Genomic DNA, 10052 nt, shown 5'->3' with positions numbered 1-10052 from the left:
GTCGCGGGCCTGCGTCGGGAGGGGGCGCGGCGACGGTACCCATGCGGCGACGGAGGACCCGCGCGGTGGTGCCGGTGTCCTCGGCGCGCCCCCACCGCGAGAGTTTGGGGGGCAGAGGGGGCAGTGCGTGCGGCGGGCGCAGAACGGAATGGGGGGGGGTCCGGCATATCTGGAGTCGCCGCGCCTCGAGGGGAGCGCCGTCCGTCGCTTCGACGAGAAGCGTCTTGAGGTGCTCTTCCCCAGTGAGCAGAGAGTGCTGCGAGAGGGAGGACTGCCCCGCGACGACCGCGCACATGGCGGCCACCTTTTGCAGCGCGTCGTCGCCCTCGAGCAGCGCCGCCGCCGCCTCCTTAAAGTAGGGCAGCAGCCGCGGGTCGACGGTGCCGATCCGGCGGGGCACGAGCGCGGCGGCGGCGCCCATCACCGTCTGGACGGACGGCGGTCCCTGCTTCGCGAACCGGATGCCTACAGGAAGGTTCCAGGACAGGTCCAGGACAGGTCCAGGAAGAGGTCCCTGCTTGCGGACCGGATGCCGGTGCGCCGCTCGAGGTCGCCGACCGACCTCCGCTCGCGCTCCGAGTGCAGCAGGATCGCGGTGCCCGAGCGGCCGGCACGGCCGGTGCGGCCGGAGCGGTGGACGTACGACTCCGAGTCCTGAGGTGGGTGGTGCTGCACGGTCAGCGGCCTGGAGGTGTCTTGGTGAGGGTGTCTAGAGCCGGTCCTGCGGCAGGCGGTACTGCACGATGAGGTCGACGCCCTCGATGTCGATGCCGCGCGCGGCGACGTCGGTGGCGACGAGCACGGGGAAGTGGCCGTCGCGGAACTTTTGCAGCGTGGTCTCGCGCGCCTTTTGCGAGATGTCGCCGTGCAGCGGCTGCGCGGACAGCGGCGCCAGCGCCGCAGAGACGCAGAGCTCATCCACCTCGCGCTTGGTCGCGGTGAAGACGATGGTGCGCGTGTCGGCGCCCGTGGCGTGGACTGAGATGAGGTCGGCGAGCGTGCGCGCGCGGCTCGCCTCTGCGTCAGGAGTCAGGACGGCGATGTGCTGGACTGTCGACGCCGCCTGCAAAGGGGGAGGGGGAGAGGTTGGTGTGTGTGTGTGCGCGCGAATGTGTGCGCATGTGTGTGTGTGTTTGGGGGGCGGCGGCGGGTGGCGGAAGGGGGGGGAGAGGCCGCCTCGCTGCGGCCACGGCCGACTACGTCGATCAGCTCGGGCGACTTTTGGTACTCCCGCGCGACGGACTTGACCCAGGGCGGGTGAGTGGCGGAGAAGAGGACGGTCTGGCGGAGCGAGTCGTCGGTCGCCTGGGGGAGATCGCGGGAGGTTGTGGGTGAGATCGCGGGAGATTATGTACATGTGTGTGTGTGTGTGTGTGTGTGTGTGTGTGTGTGTGTGAGTGAGTGAGTGGTTGTGAGTGTGTGCGTGCGGAGGGCCTGCAGGATGGTCTCGACGTCGTCCTTGAAGCCCATGTTGAGCATCTCATCCGCCTGTTCACACCTCCGGCTGTGAACGGCGTCTCTTCACACCTCCTTGAAGCCCATGTTGAGCATCTCATCCGCCTGTTCACACCTCCGGCTGTGAACGGCGTCTCTTCACACCTCCTGCTGTGAACATGGTCAGCATCTCATCCGCCTCGTCGAGCACTGCGAACCGGACGGCCGAGAGGTCGAGCGCCCCCTCGTTGAGGTGGTCGATGATCCGGCCCGGCGTGCCGATGAGCACGTCGACTCCGTCGCGCAGCGCCCGCTGCTGCGGCGGGTATGGCACGCCGCCTACGCGAAGGTTCCGAGAAGGCTCCGAGAAGGCTCCGAGGAGGCTCCGAGAGGAGGCGGTGCGCCGGTGCGGAGGAGGGGTGTATCTCCCCGCATCTCCCCGCGTCTCGGCTCTCTCCCTCCCAGCCCCACCGTGAAAGAGGACGGTGCGAAGCCGGTGCGGCGTGGCGAGCATCGAGCAGACCTGCGAAGAGGCGACCCGCCGTCAGGATGGGGCAAGAGGGGGGGGGCACGAGGGGGGGCAAGAGGGGGGGGGAGAGGAGGGGCAGAGGCGGGGCGGGGCAGGGCGGGGCGGTCGGAAGCGGCGCGCACCTCCGACACTTGGCGAGCGAGCTCGCGCGTGGGGGCGAGGACGACCATCCGGGGCGTGCGGCCGCGCGGCAGTCTCTCGCCCGGCTCCTGCAGCTCCGCCAGCGCCGTGATGAGCGGCAGCGCGAAGGCGAGCGTCTTTCCTGTGCCGGTCCGCGAGCGGCCGAGCATGTCTGCGCCGCCCTTGAGCAGGCTGAAGGACTTGGCCTGGATGGGCGTGAAGTGGGTGATGCCCTTGGCGGCGAGGACGGCGACCGTCGCCGCGCCCACGTCGAACGACGCGATCGGCGGCCGCTCCGGGTCGTACTCCTCCTCCTCCTCCTCCGTGTCCTCCTCCGCCACGCCCAGCGCGCTCTCGCCGCCGCGGCCCTCTGACCGGAGCGCGCGCTCAATGGCGGCGGTCGGGTCGGCCGCGTCGAGATCGAGGTCCAGATCGATGTCGAGGCTCTCGGAGCCGACTGTCAGGTCGGCCGGTGCCCCCAGCTCCAGCAGCTCGAGCGGCCCGCCGCCGGCGAGCGGAGAGGAGGCGCCGTTGGCGGGAGCGACCGCGATGGGTGGAGCGTGGCGGTGGTGCACCGCGTGACGGCTCGCTGCGTGATACGGTGCAGTGAGCGCCGCAGCAGTAGTGACTGCGACCAGCGAGAAGAGGGCGCGCATGCCCGTTCCGTGCAGCGTCCGTCGAAGATCACGCCTTGTCCCTTCTCGCTCGATCTCGCTCGATTTTCTTTTTCTGTCGGCTTACGAGCTGGCTGTGTGTCTTGTGAGCCTGTTTGTGTCTGTGTGTCGCTCGTGCGTGTCGTCATCATCTGTCCAGCGTCCACCCATACCGCGTTGGTGTCCAGTCCGAGCCTGGCTGTTCTTCACCTTTCTACCTACAACATGTACATGTACCTACCTACCTCTCTCCGAACTCCACGCAGATTTTTGTGAACTCCGAGGAGGGCGCCGAGTCCCGAGAGAGTCACGGCTCACGCGGTGTCGCTGTCGCGCCGAGGAAATCACGCGATGTTGGGTGCCGAAGGCGCGAGATCGCGATCTCAAACTCACGAATGGGAACACCTCTGCAAACTCACCCACCAAGCTCTCTCTGATCTCTTCGCAGGTTCTAACTGATGCCGACCTCTGGCTTGCCGGCCTCGCTGGTCGACGGCTCCCTCGGCCGGCTCGCCGCCCCGGCGTCCGCCGCCTCCCAGCGCGCCAGCACGCGCACCGCCTTGGCCGAGTGGTCGACGAGGCACACGCGCGCTTGCTCGGCGTCGACGCACACCCCACTCAATCGGCCAGCGCTCGGCGTGACGAGGGTCTGCAGGTGCGCGCCGTCGGCCGCGTCGAGCACCTGCAGCCGGCCGCGCCGCCCGCCGCTCGCCGCGCCCTCGGCAACGAGGAGCCGCCGCTCGGCCGCGCCGCCGGACCCCGCACCGGGCGGCCGCCACAGCGCGACGCCCCACGGGAATTCAAACTGGCCGGGCCACGTGCCGCGCTGACCGAGGCGGCGCAGGCGGGAGCCGTCGGCTGTGCTAAACACGTGCACCTCGTGCGCCGAGCCGTCGACGACGAAGCACTCGGTCGCGTCGGCGGCGATGCCCGATGGCAGCTGCAGCACATGCGCCTCCTCGTCCTCGTCCGCCGCCTCGGCGGCGGTCTCGGCGCTGCCACTCGCCTCGGCGCCACCACTCGCCTCGGCGCCTAGGCGGCCCGCCATGAAATCTAGCCGCGTGTGCTGGCATCCGGGTCCCACAGTGGGTTTCATGTAACAAGCGGCATAGCCACTGGCGTGGACGCGCTCGCCTCTAAGATACCTGGCGGCCTGCCCAACCTGATCCTGTCCTCGGTGCTGCTGCTCTCCTTCATTCCGTACTTCCTCCCGGAGGATGTGCGTCCGGACCTGTGGAAGTGAGTGACGGCCCCGCGAGCCCAACGGCGTCTGTCCGCTCAACGATGGCACAAATATATATGACTAGCTTGGTGGCTCGCTAAACGCTCGCCTCGCTGTCATGTGTGCGTGTGCGTACTTCCCGAGTGGCGGAGCTATACTCCGAGGCAGGTCAGGTTGGTTGTAAAATGAACGAAAACACGCTATTGCACACTCACAACATACGTCTCGAATGACCTGTCCTACACCTCTCCTACATCAAATCGCCATTCGAGCGCCGTTGGCTCGAGCGCCACGATGCGGTCGTTGCCATAGTCGCAGACAAACACGAGTGGGCCGTGCGCCGCCGTGTCCGCGAGCGCCACACCCTGCGGATATTTGAAGCACCCGTCGCCGTAGCCGCGGCTGCCCACGCCGGCCACGACCGCGCCAGTGGCCGCATTCATCTTGATGACGCGGTGATTCGACCGGTCGGCGACGAAGAGGTGCTCACCGCTAGGGTCGAACGCGAGGCCCTTGGGGTAATTGAGGCCGTCGGCTGCGCCCGACGCCCAACCGAACTTGCCGAGGGTGCGCACAACCTCTCCGGTCACGAGCGAGCAGATGACGATGCGGTGCTGGCTCGACTCGGCGATGGCCACCAACGAAGCGGCAGGTGAGCACGCGACGAATGTTGGGTCCTTGGCCTTGAGCGACCGCGCCAAAATCTGTATTGCGCCGTCTGCCGGTCGCAGCACTCCCTCGGAGGCGAGGCGCGGCAGTGCGACAGAGCGCCACGTGTGCGAGAGCGCAGCGGCCACCGCCACGTCGTGCGCCGCGCCAAGGTGCGCAAGGACGACCGAAATCTCGTCGACGCCGAGCTCGCGGCGGCCGCCGGCGGGCGGCGGCGCCAGCATATACACATTGCAATACAGACAGGCGCGCGATACGACACAAAGGTTAAGTTGTCGCGATAAATAAAATAAATAAAGACATCCCAAGCTAGGGCTGGGTCGAGGACAGACACGTCCCCACCTTTGCAGGATTTTGCAAAAGCGAGGGGGGAGGGCGCATCGCCGCGCGGAGAGGGCTGGGCACAGGGCACAGGGGATCTCTCTCGCATAGGATATGCACTCGGCGGCACGAGGGCAAGGCTGGGCGTCCTATGTTTGTGCTCCGCGACGCTGTGCTGGAAATGTTGCTTTCTTTCTTTTATGTGTCTAGCCAGTGAGGAGAATCTACCCTTATAAGTCTCTCGTGTCCGCGCCGACGCTCTTTTAACGTAGAACGTCCCAGCTACACCGCCCGCCGACGATCGATCAGTCCACAATCGTCGGCCCGCAGCGACCCGCAGCGATGGATGCCGCCGCCCCCCCGGCCACTGCGGCCGACGCGCCGATGCACGACCGGCCTCCGTCGGATGGCTCTCCGGCCTCTCCGGCCGCTGACGCGGCCGCCCATGCTGCTGCCGATCCGGTCCCTCTCACGCTCAGCGATATCCGCACAAGCTACGACAACTTTGAGGTCGCCGGCTTTGGCCAGGTGCAGCCACCACCTGCGTGCCTCCATGTTCACGCTTCGCGCCCCTCCCCCCTCTCTGACGCCGCCGTCTGACCTTAGGTGAGGGGCACGACTACCCGCCTGGAAGGCGCTCTCATCAGCAAGTCACCCAGGCACCAACTCCTGGGCGTTTACGCTTGACTACGAAACCATGCAGTGGATGCAGCTCGATCAAAACAGCGACGCCAACAGCCAACAGCTGGCCCCTGGGCGAGTTCCTTGCCCAGGATGAGGTGCGAGCCATGATGCTCGACCCAGCGTGCACCAAGCCGCTCACATTCCGTGAGTTCGTCAACGGGCTCTCCAAGTCGACGGCGATCTCGAACTCCGACAACCGGACCGATGCACCAGCCGCGGAGGACGATAGCTCCCTCGACGACATCCCTTCATCGACGGACGCCTTCACCGCCGCCGGCCCTGGGCCATCCATCGCGGCCTCCGACTGGCTGCCGCAGGTCACACCCTATCTATCTTCCTTAGGCACGGAGCCGACGGAGCCATCGCGCACGCCCGCAGCATCGCGTGCTGCTCCGAGGTCTCCCGCCGAGACCGGCTCGGCGCGGCTTTGACTGACGTGACTGACTGATGAGTGCTTGCGATGGAGAGAGATGTTGTTGCGATGGATGATCTCCGACACCCCCAAAACCAAAACGCAAATTGCCCCACTTTGGATCCTGCGTCTCTCACTGCCCGAACAACAGAGGCGGGTACCGCCGCAGGTCCCCCACTAGTTGTCTTTTTATTTTTGTATTTTTCTTTCACCTGCGCCCGCCGCCCGCCGTCGACCTCCGGCGCACGAAAACCGCCGCAGTCCCGCCGTGAAACCCGACCCCCCCCCCCCCCAAATGGACGACCTCCGCTCGCTCGAGCACGGGCTGATCGCGCTGGCCGACCGCGCGACATTGCAGCGCCCGTGCGCTCGACTCGGCAGAGTGGCTGCCGCAGGCGGAGAGACTGTGCAGAGGAAGCTCGGAGAGCGGCTTGGGGAGCTGGGTTCTGCTGACGCGGCGGTCGTGAAGCGCGCCCTGATTCTCGTGGCAGATGAGCTGCATAAGCTCTCCACGCGTGGCCGGCGGAGTGCTGCGTGGCTGGACGCGGCGCCGACCAACGCGCACTCATTGGGTGAGCGCGTCGGGAAGGCGCTGCTTGCGTACGTCGATGCCGTTGCGGCCAAGACGTCAGACGACCACGTGCTCCCAACGCTGCGGTCGGCGACGGCGGCTCTGCAGGAGTCCCGCAAAGGCGCGGCGGTGGCGCTGACGACAGATGCCGATCGGCTCGCGGGCGAAAAGGAGCGCGCGTTGGCCGAGGCAACCGAGCAGGCGGCGCGACTGGCCGCGTCGCTCGAGGAGCGGGTCGGCGGCTGCATGGCGGCGCGGGAGGCGACCGTCCGCTCTTTTTCTCTCGAGGTGGCGCACCTTGAGAGCGCATTGGCCGCCTTGGCGGCGGAAGAGGGCAGGCGGCGAGCGGCGCTCGGCAGGCTAGAGGAGGCGGCGGCCCTCACCTTTGCCCGTTTCCCCGCTCCTCTCTCACCCAACCCCTGTGCACGCCCATCCCGCAGGCGCGAGCATCGGCGAACGACAGCGTCGGGAAACGGATGGCCGACTCCCTGGCTGAGCTGGGGCGGGCTTCGGCGTCCTCTCCTGAGGCGTTGGCGCTGCGGCGTTCGCGGGCACGGCTCCGGCACGCGATGCTGGAGCGGAGCATCGGCACCAACAGGCGGGTCGTCGTCGAGGTCGAGCGGGCGCGCGCGTCCTTTGAGGCCGCGAACTGCTTGATGTCCGAGGCAAAGGCGGAGCAGAGGCGGCGTGTCGTGCGTGCTCTCGCGCTCGCCTCTGCAGTCGAGGAGGTGCGCAGCGCGCTGCTCCCGCGACGCGGCGCCGACGCCCGGCTCGGACCCGATTGAGCTCTTTACGTCGTAGCATATGTGCACAGACCGCCGTGTGCGGATCGATGGTAAGGCTTTGTGCACGCTGCTGTGTGCCGCAGCCGCCCGAGCCCGCGCAGGTGCCAGGACACCGCACCCCCACAGGCCGCCAGTTCACTAGATCACTTTCTGGAGCAAAAGAAACCGATAACGAACGAAAAACTAAGAGCAGAGGAGGAGGCGGTCCTGTGAGCACACGTACACGTAAGGTAACACGTACACACGTCCTAAGGTACGACTCGCGCAACTCCGGCGGCTCCTCGGGTTGGGGACCGTCTGAAACTGGGAATCTTGTCTCCGGGGACGCAACCACAAATCCCACCGGCGGTGGGCAGGGTGTCTGGAGCGTGAAGGTGCGTTCCTGGTGACTGGTACATGAATCAAAAGGAGCAAAATTCAGATACAGATTCTTTTCCAGCAAAGTTTTACATGAGTTCAAGACTTTTTTAGAGTTCGTTAGTCAGCAGCCGCTCGCGATGAACCTCGATGATTCACAAATTCACATTGCGATAGTCGACGTACGTCTCGACGGCAGCCGCCCACGCAGCGTCGTGCTCCGCCCACGCCTCGAGGTTCTCCTCCTTTACGCTGATCCATCGAAACGGCAGAGGTGTGGCGGGATCGTCTACCCCGGAGTAGTCATTTGGCAAGAGCACCATCATGCGGTCGATCCTCTCGTCAAACCTGTGCGCAAACCCGATGCTGCCGACTTGCCAGGAAGCGACCGACGAATCCGACGATCGCACGCGCACGACGCATCCGACCAGCGGGTGCAGGTCCGTCTCGTGCTCGTCATCCGCATCCGGCAAGTCAACCACCACTATCTTCGGGGCCTCGGTCTCCACAGTGTGTGGCTGACCGCCGCGCTTGAGCCGGCGGCGGTACAGCACGCGCGAGAGGCAATGCTGCAGGGTCGGCACTAGGAAAGCGTCCGTCGCCCACCGTGACAGATGCCGCTGCCCCTCGCTGCGGCTGTGCTCCTGCAGGACGTGCTCGATGTCCTCGAGATCAACAGACTGGGCCAGTAGATGCTCATACGCTCCGGCCAGGACGCGCAAGAGAGCCGGGACAGTGCCGGGCAGCGGCTCGTGCGTGAGACGGACGTAGTTCCCGCCCAGAGCAAGAGCAACCGCACTGGCGTGCGGCGCGGAGCCTCCTGGCAACACGACGGTGCGCGGCACGATGTCTTTCACATCGATGTGCCGGAGGCTGCCCCTCTCCGAGTACTGCCGCTGATCCAGCACAATGTACTTCAATAGCCGCGCGTGTCGCTGCACGGCCTCCCGCAGTGAGTCCAGACGCCCGGGCGAAGCGATCGCCCGCGCTCCACCGGGCAGAATCAGTGGGCTCGCGTCGATCGGGATGAAGAGGAGGCCGCCAGCCGGGTGGATGGACCACCACTCTTCCATGTGATCGTCGAGCTCCTCGCCGGTGCGCACCTCTGCCACGGGAAGGTCTGGCACGTTGAGCGCTTCGGTCCACGCCGGCCACGTGGTTTCGGGCGCGATGATCCAGAACGGACCGCGGATGCCTTCCTCGTGCAGGTGCTTGATCGTGGCCGCGCAGGGCTCGATGCTGTTGAGGCCGGGGTCGTCCGCGAGCACCGAGTTGAAGCCCGCTTCCCACCCGGCGACGAGCCAGTTGCATACGACTCTGTCCGCGTCGGCGAGGCCGAGGATGGCACGCGACGGCTTCACATTGAGCGTTTTCTCGGCCCGCTGCTTCGCAAAGAAGTCCATCGCCAGCTTGAAGCGGACCAGCCTCTTATCGAGCTCGGCCGCAAGCAGAGGCTTCGCGCCGGCCGCGTGCCAGACGCGGCACACGCAGCGCGCGGCCCGCAGCGTCGCGATGATTCGGTCGTTGACCTGCTGCGCCTCCAAGACTCGCGCGCGGGGCATCCGGCCAGAGACCGTGAAGAGCATGCCCTCGACGATGTCCTCGTCCGAGAGCAGATTGCGCTGCGCGGCTGAGCTTGGCGCGGCCTCAGCCGCAGGCAGCGAGTAGTGCGAGCCGCCGACGTGAAGGCCGGCCAGCGAGGAGGTGAGGCGATCGGCGTCCGTCATTCAGGCGTTGAGTGAAGAATTTAAGTGAGTGAAGAAAGCGCGGAGCCCACGCAGCTCTCGAGGTTCTCGAGGTGGATATCCTTTGGCCGCGTTGGGTAGCGAGGATTGGTGTAACCCGAGCCACGGAGGCGTGTTTTCTGACGGCCGACCGTCAGTGCACGGAGTTGCCCCTTCTCCGACTGCCCCGGCTAGTTCCCGAGTTTCGCGGGAGTGACCCCATGCGTCAAACCCGAGACCTAGCGCGGGTGGGTTGGAGGGGCCTCGGAAAGGCGCGCAAGCACGCCCTACGTCTTCCCCTCCTCCCCATCGGGCCGCATGAGCGGCCACGCCTCGCAGATTCGTTTCCGCGCCTGGGTCAGGCGCGCGGGGCATCCCCCGGGTCGCTCGACCAGCGATCCGAAGAGTGGCCGCTATGCGAAGGAAAGAGTGGGGCCCTCGACGCCTCAGTCCGGCCCTCCGAGGGGGGAAGGGAATTGCGGGGTCCCCTCGGCGCTTCATTCTTCCCTCCTCAAGGGGGGGATGTACTTCCCGCGTTTTTTTTTTCTCCCGTTCCTCCCCCTTTTTTTTT

The 10052-nt window shown here is 66.4% G+C and overlaps 2 protein-coding genes across 2 annotated transcripts; both read right to left on the bottom strand.

Annotated features, from left to right (window-relative positions):
• Positions 1-3187: 3187 nt before the first annotated feature.
• Positions 3188-3784, bottom strand: EMIHUDRAFT_350174 (hypothetical protein; the record flags this gene model as incomplete). Its single annotated transcript, XM_005766939.1, has 1 exon — positions 3188-3784. The coding sequence occupies one exon, from the start codon at positions 3782-3784 to the stop codon at positions 3188-3190; it is 597 nt and encodes a 198-aa protein (XP_005766996.1).
• A 413-nt stretch (positions 3785-4197) lies between these two features.
• On the bottom strand, positions 4198-5008 carry EMIHUDRAFT_196978 (hypothetical protein; the record flags this gene model as incomplete). Its single annotated transcript, XM_005766938.1, has 2 exons — positions 4198-4800; positions 4970-5008. 2 exons carry the CDS (start codon positions 5006-5008, stop codon positions 4198-4200), a joined length of 642 nt encoding a protein of 213 aa, XP_005766995.1.
• Between the last annotated feature and the right edge of the window lie 5044 nt (positions 5009-10052).

The sequence above is a fragment of the Emiliania huxleyi genome (genome assembly GCF_000372725.1).
Source record: "Emiliania huxleyi CCMP1516 unplaced genomic scaffold EMIHUscaffold_5, whole genome shotgun sequence".
Taxonomy (NCBI): Eukaryota; Haptophyta; order Isochrysidales; family Noelaerhabdaceae; genus Emiliania; species Emiliania huxleyi.
This window is presented reverse-complemented; position numbering and strand designations above follow the sequence as displayed.